The sequence below is a fragment of the Nothobranchius furzeri genome, chromosome 7 (assembly GCF_043380555.1).
Source record: "Nothobranchius furzeri strain GRZ-AD chromosome 7, NfurGRZ-RIMD1, whole genome shotgun sequence".
NCBI lineage: Eukaryota > Metazoa > Chordata > Actinopteri > Cyprinodontiformes > Nothobranchiidae > Nothobranchius > Nothobranchius furzeri.
The window spans coordinates 80222273-80236078 of NC_091747.1; the positions used below are offsets into that span (position 1 = coordinate 80222273).

At 42.5% G+C, this 13806-nt stretch overlaps 1 protein-coding gene across 7 annotated transcripts in view; it reads right to left on the reverse strand.

Annotated features, from left to right (window-relative positions):
- The window catches only part of lrba (LPS-responsive vesicle trafficking, beach and anchor containing), a 241352-nt gene that overhangs the window by 116243 nt on the left and 111303 nt on the right, over nucleotides 1–13806 (reverse strand). For all 7 annotated transcript variants that reach the window (XM_054751516.2, XM_054751519.2, XM_054751518.2 and 4 more), the window contains exon 36: nucleotides 2482–2648. In XM_054751516.2, the coding sequence (XP_054607491.2) occupies nucleotides 2482–2648 (167 nt within the window). The remainder of the gene's footprint in view (nucleotides 1–2481; nucleotides 2649–13806) is intronic.

Consider the following 13806-nt stretch of genomic DNA (forward strand, 5'->3'; position numbering starts at 1 on the left):
GTGTGTGTGTGTGTGTGTGTGTGTGTGTGTGTGTGTGTGTGTGTGTGTGTGTGTGTGTGTGTGTGTGTGTGTGTGTCTCCAGCTTGTGCTTGTATTTGTTGGTTTTGCAGCACCAGATGTTTCTGCGGTGCCTTCCATACTACAGGCTCTGGTGCACCACCTGACCTTCACAGTAATTGACCAAAAATATTGATGTAATGGCACAGGACTGATTGTGATTTATTAAAAGAGCGCAGCACTCCGAGGCCCAGTGCCAATGGCTCCCTGCACCCATCGGCAGCCATTAGGAAAACCATCAATACCACAGCACCATAAAGGACCTGTAATGGGGAGCTCTTTTAGCCGGGGCTCGTAGAACACAATATCCATACTAAATGGAAGTGTGAGTACACATGGAGGGAGAAGTAACAGAGGAGAAGCAGCACAAAGGAGGGAAATATGACAAATAACACACCGCGTCCAGATAAGAAAGAAACAGAGAAAGAAAACAAAGGGGGGCTCAGATCGACTCCTGATCCAACAGCAAGCTAACCCCCGCCAGACGAGTCTCTGGAGACTCTGTTCAGCTTAACAAGCGTGAGCCAGCAGCAGTCTCCAGCTCACTATTACACACTACCTGCACAAACAGCCATCATTAGGGAATAGCTGCATTGGATTTTGCCCATTTGGTGAAGCAAACACAGAGGATGAGGTTCCCTCTGGTCCTACTGGGAGCTCAGCTTGTTCAAACGGCTTTCACGTCCCTCCCAGGTCCCTTCAGCACACAGCCGACATCTTCACCCCGGCATATTTAACCTCAGCAAAGATAATGAAAGACTTTAAAAACAATTACTTTGATTAGATTTTTGTTAAGGCCAGGATAATGTATTTCTAATGGTACTTCGGTTTTAATTCCACAGTTCGGTTCATTTTTGGTACAAAGTAGGAAAAACATTTTCTTTAGAGTAAACGGGTACCGTTTGGATGACACTAAAAAAAAACACTTAATTTGCAGTAAAATTTCCAACATAATATTTTTTGATGACATAAAAATGTATAAAATAAAAAAATAAGTATTTTTCTTCCAGGAACGTTTAAAGATGTGGAACACTGAAAAAACATTTTTAATGATTATTTCAGATTATAATCAGTCACTGAGTTTTCCTGCAGGTTGAACATGAAAATAGTCTCCTACACCTATCTCCTTCATGAGCTTCTGATAGAAAATAGACGGTGAAACTCTAGGATTTGAAAACCCTGACAGATCTACGTTACACTGTCACTTAACATTCATGGACTCACGATGGGGAAGGCTGTTGCTGGTTTGGTGTCCAGGAACATCTAGACTAGTTAGACCAGCTAACCGTTAGCATTAGGAACTCCACCACACAGCAGAGCTCCTCCAGGTTTGTGTTATTTGTGGAGATAAAACATCAACATTGCAGGTCAGCGGTAGAGTCGTGTTGCTGTTGTCCAGTTCGAGGTGAGATCTCCAAATCTCAGGAAATAAGACAGAACCTGCCGTCTGAAGCTCAGCTGTGATGTGGCTCACTTCTAGTTCCTGGAAATAGTGCACCAGTGTTTTTTGCCCCACCGAGAACGACTTACAAGGCATTCATTCCTACTAGAGATCACTACAAATGTATTGATTAAACGAGTGAACCACATCTTTAACGTCAGTACTTAATATTTTCTATCTTTAGGACATTAACTTTCTCGATTTCCTTAAGTTTAACATTAAAGTTCCTTGGTCAGGTTTATCCACGAAGGACCTGGTAGGCATCAGCCCATGTCCAGCGGGTAGGTCCGGTCTCCTAACTGGGACAGAGACTGGGACTGTTGCTGGCTGAAACACAGTTATCCGTTCATGTGGAAACTGTATTTATGAACACACCAGGGTATCTGCAGGTTTAAGGGAGCCAAATGTAATATTTTTAAGACCTTTTTTAAGACCACTTTGACCAAATTTAAGCAACTTTTAAAAATTTAATTTAAGCTATAATTTCCAGCTATTGCCTGGAACCGGTGCTAACCACGTCGCCAACGTGGGATTAGCCATCCAGTTACCATTAAACCTGCACTTCCCCATGGTGCAAGCTCCCGCTAGCTTAACCAGCTAACGTGCTCATCTAAAAATAGCCCCCTTTCACAACCAACTGCATGTGTACGGTTCCGCTTACGCCTACATCGTACACAAAAAATGCTGAACACCAACTAGAAATTCACAAAATTTTTATAGAAATAAAAGAATCTTGTTTATTGGGTCTTTAGTCATTTAAGACCTTTGGAAACTGTATTTAAGGATTATTTGTCATTTTTAAAGATTTTTAAGGCCTTAAATTTGGAAAAGGTAATTTAAGACTTTTTAAGGACCCGCGGATGCCCCGACATACGCACCGTTACACCTCTAGTATGGACTTGTGCAAAAGACCCAGGCACACGGAGAAAAACATCCAAACAGCAGCTTCATCTCGCTGCTGTTTATTCTAATGGGTTTATTACCTTTTGGAGGAGTTTCCCCACGCTCCGTGTTTGTCAGTCAGGATGTTCACTATCTTCTGGATGAGCTGCGTGGCGGTCATGTGATCACGGAACTTAGCTGCTCTAATCAAATGGTCGCACATTTTCTCCTCTTCTCGCTTCTCTGCTGAATACTGGGCACAGTGCGACTGCGAGAGGAAACAAACAAAAGCATTATTGATCTTGCATGTCAGAGTTTTTATAGGTGTGTGTTTTGCATAAAAGTGGGAGAAAAAAAACCTTTCAAGCAGATTTATATTGAATACATTTAAATGACAGGCGACCGGACGTACAGATACCGGCACAGCAGAGTTTCACACAAACCAAAAAAGAGGGTAATTCACTCCTCACGTCACATTGATTAATAACAGTGGACATGTATTTTCTAATGCCCTCCAGCTCAACAAATCACACGATACCGTGCATGCACAAGGACATTTTTCTCTGTCAGAATTTGTTATCAGAACGGGCTTTTGAACTCTGCAGCAATAGTGAAACTGCAACACCTTCTGAAATTAACAGTTATAATCTGAGACAGTTTCATTTCCACTGTATACTTCGAAGCCTGAAATAATATTGTTTTCATTTGGAACAAGCTTAAAACAATAAAATAAAAGATTGTCCAAAATTACGACGCATGCAGGCAGATTTTCTGCACTAAAGAACTCATTCTATCATCGTGATATTGACTAGGTTTAAATGGGCTTTTATCAGCCTTTTATTTCCCCACTGGTCCAATGATAATACAGTAACTATTAACCAAAAAGCAACTCTGAACAAATGCACCAAAGTTACCACTAAATCACTTTATAATGGGCCTTCCCCTTCAATTCAAAAGACATTTCATATCTGACAGAAAATCTATAGGTATAATCCCATTAGAGGGGCTTTTCTGTGGGCTGCTCAGCCTTAATTATCAATCTATGTCTCTTTATTTGACATTAAACTGGGTCCTGACCTTCGAGCATGATGAAGGGAGGAACAGCATACTGAGGAGGCGGAGGGAGAAGGTCCAATAGCAGTTTTTATTTAAAGGCACTTAAAAGCAAATTATGTTTTGCAGATTTATTAATCTGGATCGGGTAAAATAATCCATAAACAGCCAGACTGAAGGCTCGTCACTGAGGATTAAACTTAAAAATTAATAGTTCCAACTAGGAGTAGAACGATATATCATGTAACATGTTTTACACATCGGCATCAGCCGATGTGTGCCTCTAGCAAAGCCGATTTAAAGTCAGGCACATCTTCGGACAGCCCAGTGCTGCTGCAGAATTTGAGTTAAATGTATTTTAATGTTCACCAATAACATCTGTATAATAAATACTCTAAGTTTACTTTACTTAGGTGTCTGACTTTAACACTGAGTGGTGCACAAAGTTAAGATTTAACAGTTAAATTCAGAGTTCAAAAACCAATTCAGAGGTTTTTGCATCAACTAGCATCATTAGTGGCATTTTAGCATGAAAATAAGGTGGAAGATGACTAGATATGCATAAAAAGCCTGGCTAACCATGTCTCCTACATGTTGGTATTGACAATAGAAAAACCAGTCTACCTTTTGTTCCAAGTGAAATTGTTAAATCACAGCAAATATTGTCGAATAAGAGTAATAATTGAAATATGCGCTCATTTCTCACATGTTTTTAGGACTGATCTCTTTGTGAACGCCTGTTCAGATTTCAGTCATTTCAACAAGCAGCAGCGAGCAGGCCCCGCACGCAAGTCCATTTCCATCTGCGTCTGTGTGAGACATGTAAGGTCTGCAGGACTAATCAACGGTGCTGGGTTCAAACTCATAACCATAAACAAACACTTCATCACCTGTGCACCGAGGCTGCCCAAACACCCAAACCCTTCATGCCGTAATGGGATTTTCTTCTATCCGAAGCCAAAGGCGACAACGGGAGAAAAGGCTAAATTCACAGACTCACCCCTGAAATAACAAGCCAAGAAGCTGAACGTACGAGTAGTGCCATTAAAAACCAAAGCTGGGTTCACTCATAAGTGGAAAAGACAAGTCGCCGTTAATGCTGGGGGTCATTCCACCGGTGTGAAGTCAGAATATGACTCGGTTATTATGAAACACCAAATATCCCATGTTGCATTCCTTTTCACAAAGCCCCGCTGGAATAATAGACTCAAAAGACATTTTTCCTCTAAACTCACGTTTCTTTCATTCTTTGATATTGTGAGAAGTCATTTAAGAGATTTAAAAGTTTTTCTTTGTTTACAAAGAAAAAAAGTCACTTCCAGTGTGCATTTTTTTATCCCAGCAATAACATCAGAAGAAAGGAGTGTTTTCATTTCCCCGAGTAGAAACACGCCGCTGAGGCTAACGGATGGCAGACTATGCTGTTAGCTTCCTAAACAGACAGCCAAAGGGCCCAACTGGTTGGCAGGGGACCGTTATGACTCGCGACACTAATCATGGGCTGTACCTTCCATTACGAGGCCTGGCTGACGGGGTCGGGCATGGTGGATGCTGGCTCTGCTGGGACAGACAGCTTAGTGAGCACAAAATTATAATGACTGGCATTAATCGAGTCAATTACTCGCAGTCGTGTCTCCCATAATTCATCCAAGGTTTAAAAGCAAAGACAGAAAAAAACTCTGTTTTTAAGAGTTTGGGGGAGAAATGGGCTGCTGGGGAGGAAAGAATAATCACCTGAAGTTGCTTAATAGCAGGGAACGGTAACTGGAAGCGTTAAAACCAGTTTCAGCCAGCAGAGGGTCTTCTGGTGTGTTTACAGGTGACGCTGAATCCTGTTTGTCCTATTAAAACAGGAATTCTCCCAGCAGAGGTGCTGTACCAGTTGTAGCCACTTCTAAAATTTGTTGTCAGATGATGCCTCGTCTACCTCTTACCCCCTGTGGGTTGAAAGGGTTAACCAGTATAATAGAGCGGAGAATGGAGGCTCATTACAAGAGATCAGCTCTATGTTTATCAGAGTGACAGAGAGGGGTCTAGTGGTGTTGTCATGCTACAGTGAGCCTTCAACATACCCCTGACAGAACAGAGTCTCAAGTTCTCGGGTTGGAGCGCAGGAGGATGAAACACAAGCAGCTACGATGTTATTAAAGCGTCTGATTTGCAATCTCATGACACTGCTGGCACATCTGGGCTACAAGCTCGCCGTGGCTCGGCTATCGCGCCGCGAGCATCTCCAATTTCTCCCATCCGTCGACAAGCAATCCCAGAGGGTTTCATTTACAAATTGGCAGAAAAACTGTCCATAGGAAGGCGAAGCATCAGGCCTGTCCTTGTCTAGTATCAGAGAATGCAAATGCACAACAAATAAATTCCTCCAGGAACACAACCCCGGTCTGGGGAGACAAGAGGACTAAATGAGAACGGAGGACGGGGGTCCCTAAACAAAAGTGGATTTTCAAGCAGTCCGCCAATTGGTTTCGGCGAGATTCTCCTGCACTTGATCTTTTGCCCTCGAGTTTTCAAATTGCAGCATAAAATGTCACCGGGGGAATTCAGACAATGGGCCAGGGAAGAAAGGAGTGAAGGGAAGAGGAGGGGGAGAAAAATGAGGGCTTAAAAGTACAACAGCGAACAAAAGTCACCGAATGACAACGTCTGACAGCCACTTCAATTCTGGAACGATGCCCCTGTCATGCTCCGCTCCAGAGTATTGATTTTTTTCTCTTCTATTGTGGTGCCAGAGAGCAAAAAAAAAATCTAATCCAGTTGAAACAGATCCCTGCTGCTGGCAAATGCTAGCGGCCATCAAGGTTAACACAGGCACAACACTTATCAAAGTCTCTCCTCCTCCTCCACCCTGCTCCGCCCCTCACACAGTCTGTTGTTAATGGACTGGTCACCATGCATGGCTGAAAGCCTCTCCATCTTCTGTATAAAGAACCCTCATATCTGCAGAACCGCACCCTCCTTTCGCCTCATCAGTCCAAAGAGACGCCACCTTTAGCTCGAAGATACGAGCTTCAAGGTCACATCACTCACAAAGAAATATGTTGTTGGTGTAAAACCATCAACTCTAGATGACAACACGTCTCATAAAGGTATGATAAAAATACGACAGACCTAGATTTTATAGCTAAAGAGTACATCACACTAAACATTGCTTATCGCTAAGAGGCTTTGATCCAGTGCCAGAAGCTCACCTGAAGGTACAAGAACGAACAAACAGGGAAATCAAGAGAAAAGTCTTCCTGCGACTAAAGAGAGCATGTCAAATTGAAACAAAGGTAACAGTGGAGCGAAGTCGTATTTGGGTCTAAGCTGGTCACACATAATGATGGGAGCAGTGGAGGAGGTACCTAGGGACTTCATTATGTTGACAAGACAGCAGGACTGAGACTACTGTTCACCAACCGCTCTCTGTAGCCTACTTTCCTTTTCCTTCTCCCCGAGTTTCAAATAAAGCCATCCACATTGTACAATAAAGAAAAAACTAATGCCAAAACACATCCACTAGTTATTTATCGTAACTAATTCAGACTGCCGCATGTATCGTATCAGACCGATCCAGCTTTAAGGAGTTTTTGATCCACAAACGTGTGAAAATTCTCCCTTTTCTTTGTGGAAAAATGCCACCATCCTAAAGCTGGCGACGTACTACCTCACAAATACAAATCCTGCCGTTCTTTTTTTAACGTATTCTCCTGACAACAGATTTGCCCATAATGGGATGCTCAGGCATCCAGCCCTGCTGACATTCTACATTACAGCTGCGACAGCTACATGACAGTGAGCTACAGTTGGTGGCAGCCATCAGTTGGAGCGCTCACATCAGTTTAATGTGGTGAAAATAGCCTCTGGGAGTTGTGGTTTCTGACTGGGTTTGGGTAACCTTTATTCTCCAAACCTGTTCTTCTCTCATTTTTATACATCAGTATTAAACGTGCAGCTCAGACAGGCCTATCAAAATTATTTTTGACAAGTGAAATATTAGAAACTAAGAAATACATAGTAAGAGTTTTTAATCATAAAGGAAGAGTTCACTTGCTTGTTAGACGAAGGTGACGTGTCTGGGAAGGACTACTGAATCTGATGAAAACACCCAGATTGTTTACAGAGGCTGAATATTTTGGGAAAGGGAACTTTCTACGGCTCTAACAAACGTCTTTATGCATGCGTGTGTGGATTTTTATTTATTTTTATTTCAGTTTTTGACATATTTTATTTTTCCTGTAAGTAGAAAAGATTCAATCCAGGGATACTGCCAAGATTTCTTGAAGACAACTTTAAAACAGATGTGCCGTTTCATCTTAAGCTACTTTGGTTTAACATTTTTAGTCAGCTGTGGCAAACATAAGCACCAAACCATGATACCACCACCATCCACTTGCTATTATGGAGTTTTTTTAGACTGAAGTCATTTTCAAGCCTTCTGCCTTTTCCATGTTCTTTGACAGATCTTCGGTGTCGAACCACACTTGAAGTTTCAATTAAAGACAAGTTCATAATTTCCAGATTTCTGATGTGGTCCCAAAAGTGTCTCTTATGATTGCCCTAAGCTCCTCCCCGAAACGTGATGTGAAGCCCACAATTGGATACATTCTTGTTCCATCAGTCACAGGCCCTCCTGGTTGTTAGCACATCAACAACAACAAAACAACATCTGACTTTGCATAGTCCAATTCCACCAATCATAAAGCTCTGCCTTTCACAAATAGGTAAAGTGATACTAAGCAGTTTTGGGTTGCTTTTAGCGCCCCTAGTGTCCATAAGTAGAAACAAAAGTAAAACTCCTCCCTTCAGAATGTGTTTGTCTTTTTTAACACCTTCATCTAACAGCTGAAATGTCTCCCTGGGCTTCATTAGTGTCTACAGGAGGGATTCATCACTAAAAACAAATAAGCTTTGTTCATCATCCAAAACATGAAGGAAACGTGCTAGAAGCAGACTGCCGCACCAAGTCTGTCAGCTCCATTTTACCAAGTCCAACAGACCGGAGCGGCAACTCGGAAGTTGCAAGTGCAACATTCCAGCAACAGGAGGCAGTGGGGGGTCTGAGTGACATTTCATTAACCCTGTAAAGGGACATTTTAGCACACACTGGCTGAAGACAATTATTTAAAAAATAAAATTAATTTGCATAGTATCCCTTTAAATGGATAGCTTTAAAAAGCACGTCAAATTATAGATTCTCCCCATCTTGTTTAATCGGGTTTTCTTTGGAAGCACAAATTGTAAGAATGACATCCTGTGGTATTTGTTACTGCAGTAAAATATTACTTTCTCACTGCCGTTCCATGAGTTTCATGTCTGTTACGAATCAGTGGCAGGAGATTCTAGATTTCAAGTGAAGACGAGTCATACATAGTAAGTTGATAAGTAGATAAATACATTGTCATATCTGGTGTTAGCACTCTTGGGTGTTTTACGGTAGGGAGCACTTCCTACATCTATTATGGTAAAAGCCTTACAGAAAGTGTGGTTGTTTGCTGTCTTGCTGTTAGCTTGCTGCTAGTTCTGAACAACTGATAACAGGAAGTAAAACACCACGACTGAATCATTATTCACTTCACACACACATTTCACTGTAATAGTGAGTTGTTGGTAATAGAGAAAATAGCTTGAGATGTTTTTATAGCCGACTACTCGCTTCTAATTCACCGCTAACATTGTTAGCTCAACGTTAGCCTTTAGCGTGCTTCACCCGATATTAGAGCAAAATGGAAATATGTTGTGGCTTCTAGGGGGCACAAGAAATAACTTCTGGGTCACTCCTGTTTACTGGTTTGGGTTTTGTAAACAACTCTGGAGCTTTATTCCTGCCGGTGTTTAATTACAAAGGCCTGCACTGCAGCATTAGCTCGCTACAGACTTGGCAACCTCACAAACTCAGAGTGTAAACAGAAACTACATCCAGCTTTTGTTTAATTTTTTCAAAAGGAGAAAAACTGACAAATCCCCAGATGACTGAGAATTAAATCTGTTCCAGTACAACCTTCCTTCCAACACGACTGAGACATTAGACTGTTTTGTGATTATTTCATATTACAATTCTTACAAATTGCACCTTCAATTATGTGAAAGTTTAGAATTTTGAAAGCACACGCTTCCTCTCGCACTATGGTTCAACAACGTAGTCACAAAAAAACCCTCTTCCAGCCATCTTTGATCATTCACGCGTGCACCGACTAAAATTCACTGAGGTCTAACGATGATGTGTGAAGCCGAGCGGCTGGGCATCATGAAGCACTGCAGCAGTTCCTACTCGCCTACTCAGGCCTGTGACTACCTCCATCACCAGCTAAAAGGTGCATCAATGATAAATTAACCTTATCGAGCCAAACCTGGATGTTTTGTGAGCCAAATTACATTTGAAGCTACTCAAACGCCACCAAAACCAAACACTTCTATTGTGGTAGATTGGATGCTTTTTAATTCAACTCACAATTGTTACCAAAAACTATTTATATCACCTTTGGGGGAAAAAACAAAAATTCTACCAATGATGACAGACCTGTTTAAAGCAAACAAAAAGTCACAAAAGTACAAATATAACTAGTTTTTTTTTCTTCTTAGACCTATTGTCTGGTGGGCTAAGCAGACTCAGACTATGATAGCAACATAATGAGTCTCAACTCAATGGTAACATCATTTAGAAGGGGAGAACCAGCTCGTTTTACAGGCTCTGCAGAGGACACGCTAAGGCAGCATGCACTAATTAGCTGCTATCATCTGGCTTTTACTGGGTCCCTCTGATGGTTAATTCAATTACTCCATAGAACAGCAGAAGATGCATCAAGGGGCTACAGAAGCAGAAGGGAATGGTGGGTAAGAATAGAAATGACTTGAGTCCTGCTCACTCTTCCCTATCTGAACCTTCTTATCTGCCCTTGTGCCCCTGAGCCCACCACATTTCATCCCTAATGAACAGCCCTATAAAAAGAGGGAGTTCGATTTCTGCCTTGCTTTCTATCTCTTGGGCTCTGTCTCTTCTCTGCTTCTGTGTAAAATATCAGTCTATCGTTTGCCGTAGCTGGGCCCGAGCACTCGATCTCTAGATCACCTTCGCATTAAGAATCCTATTAGATGGAGAACCCTAAAAGGTAATTGGATTTCCCCCCCAGTTATCTTCATCTCTGTTTCACCCTAAGCCCACTGTAATAACTTACTCTCAGGCCCAAAGATAACTCAATTCTGCTCCACAGAGAGCCAGAGTGAGAACCAGAGAGAGAGACAGCGAGAGGGGGAAAGCATATGTTGCGTCTCTGAGGGAACCTGCTATCTAAATCACAACGGGCCTCTATCAGCACCTTCTAGGATATGAAATCTGACAAGAAACACACATAAATTTGTTTTAATGCCTTGAATTATTTTCATTCAGAGTAGAAATTTGTTGGCGTTGTGCACAACAAGCGTTCTCACGTGTGCCGTTTGCAGCTCGTAGCCAGGTGGGTCCTTGGTTATTGTGAATGCAACAGAACAACCAACATGTGACACCGCAGAGGCTGTTTTTAAGGTTTATTCGTCAAAGAAAGACAATAGTGACACAAAGACACATTACAGAAGAACAATGCTTTGATGCTGAAAGTATTTCAGATACGAGCACCACCCCCACACTTGGGAGGGGGAGGGGGTTTCATTGGCCTGTTATTTTTATTGTGGCAGTGCAAAATGAAACGGTTGGCTCTGGCAGGCTCAAACCGAGCTTGTATGAAGGCAAAAATCAATACAGCAATATCAGAGCAAGACTTATCAGAGGCTCACTTCTTCTCAGAGGTCACAGAGGAGCAACTGCATTTAAGTGGGGAATTCAATTGTGAAACATAGTTTGGGACAAGCTGTGCTCGATATCTGATTAGGGACTGAAAAGGAAGGCGGAGGGAAAAGTTACAACCTCAAAGTACAAAGAAAGAGAAAAGGCTGTCCTCCATGTGACTGCATGTTTGCCTTCAGCCAGGTAATGTGGTTTTATTCAACAGTCAGTCGACACTTTCCTATGCAACAAGAGATCTGCAAGGAAATAACGGACAGAAACACGACGGTTTCCATACAGACCCCTCCTCCTCGGTCTGTCTGCAGCTTTTAGTGCCGGCAAGTTTCTGAGAAATGACCAGCGGAGGGATGGAAAGGAAGGGGAGGATCCCGTATCCTTGTCACTAACAAAATACACTTCCAGTGGGAATATAACGGACAGGATCTCAGCAGGGCAGGAAAGGACTTTGGTGAGATCTAGAAAGCAGAGGGTGGAGTGAGGGCAGTGCAGGGTGCCGGTGGGTGAGGGCAGAGCCGCTCCTGCAGCTGCAGGTCTAAGGCAGCGTTTGTAACAAGAACTTGAGAAAAGGTTTCTGAGTGTGCAGTTAAGAGATAGTCTGGAAAGACTTCCTCATACTAGGAATGTTCCGATCACTTGTTTTTCGCTCCAGATCTGATTCAGAGTCATTTGACTTTAAGAATCTGCCGACACAGAGTCCCAATCCACTTTTCATTCTATATCACTTTTTACACAACACTGTCGACCAGAGTGCTGTTCAGTTAAACATGAACGAGCACATATAAAACACTAAAAACACACCAATTATAAAACTCATCACAGCTAAAATCATTCTGGAAAAACACAAAAATCCGATCCTTTAGAAATGCAGGAGACCACACTAGATTTGGCCTTGAAGTGTTTTTAATCATTAATGCATTTCTTTCTTTAGCTCATCTGCAATAATACATCACTCATTTAGAAATGCTATTAATAAGAAACATGTTATTTAGGTTAAAAGTAGACTTGTCGCTCATACTTTAAATAGTTTACTCAGCGTGCGGCTGCTTTGAGTGACAGGGTCACTCTTTTCTACATAACACCTGTAGAGCAGCTGCGTGTGTAAAGTTAGGCAGAGAAACCTTGAGACCTTTACAACCACAGACACTCATCCAGTGTGATAACTATACTGCTATGTTGGCGTTTTTGCTGCCCATAGACAGCTTCCTCTTTAACGCGTCTTTTATTCGTGTCGGCTGGCTTATCCAAATTGTGGCAGAAAACTGCAGAGGGTTAGTTTATTTAAGGTGGCACATCAGAATTGTCGTGCTGAACGCAGCTCTGCTTTTTCACCATGTTAAACACCCAGTTTGCACATATTACACATGTCTAATCCACTCCCTTCACTGTTTGCTTTAAATTGCATTCAAATTTAAATTTCCTAGGGCAACAAGTGCTCTGTGTAAAGCCGGGCGTACACTGTGCGACTTTTTCACTTTTTTGAGCCGATTTTCCAGTCGTGCGAGAATCCACGACATCAGGGCGAGTTTTGCGCCGGGCGGTCGTGTAGTGTACAGGGGGTTACGAGAGGCGATTAACACCACGTGACCAGCTACCGATCAGCAGTCGTGAGCTCGCACGGACTTCTGGCGCGTTTAATATTTTGCTCGTCCCTCGTGAGGGTATCGCACTGTTGAAGCGGCGCTGCGAGCAGCTGCGACCCAAAAAGTATCAGAACCGCTCACGGCGCATGCGCAATCCTGCATCAACACCGCTCGCCCGCTATTTCCCTAATAACACACGCTGTTCGTTTTAATTTCTACACGTTTTTTTTACTCAAAAACATTGTCAAGAAAGCGTGTTTGTCGTGTTCATGTCAAATTAAACTGATCACAAAACACAGATTTACTTTCTTTATTTTGTTTTCCTCATCCAACCTCCATAAATCCCTGTGTGTCCTCCTGCAGCTCTCCCGAAGGACAACAGGCAAAACAAGACAAAAAAGTCTGACGTGTTGAGTAAAAACTGCTATTTTTAGCATATTTTTAGGTCAGACGTGTTGCTACCAGACGTAGTGTGTGAGCAGTCAGGTCACATCCGAGAACTGGGTCGTGCAGTGTGAGCGCATGACTCGTGAGATCTGCTCTGCGAGGAAGTCGTACAGTTTGAGCTGAAGCTGAACGCTACGAGTGAAAAAGTCACACAGTGTACGCCCGGCTTAAGGTTAAATCCGATTTTTCCCACCTGGTTCCCTGACGATCATGTGATCGGATTGGAGCGCTCCTAATAAATATGTAAACATATAATATGGACGGGACCTACTGACAGAGATCAGTCATCGGGTGAAATCTACGGTTGTCTTTCAAACGGTCTCCGCATGCTAACGGACAACGCTAGGACCAATCAGAGCAACATGTCGTCACTATGGAAATCAGTCAACGGGGCAGTCGCCATGCACCGTCCAAGAAGCAGCGAATCCGTACTTTATTCACTCATTCAAAATAGATAACGCCATAGTTGTAGTTTTCCTCCGTCGCAACATCCATCACAAACTGTTTGGGCCAAAGGTAGACCTGTTGAGGCTACAATAAACCACGGCTAAACCGACCAGCAGAGCTAAATCTTA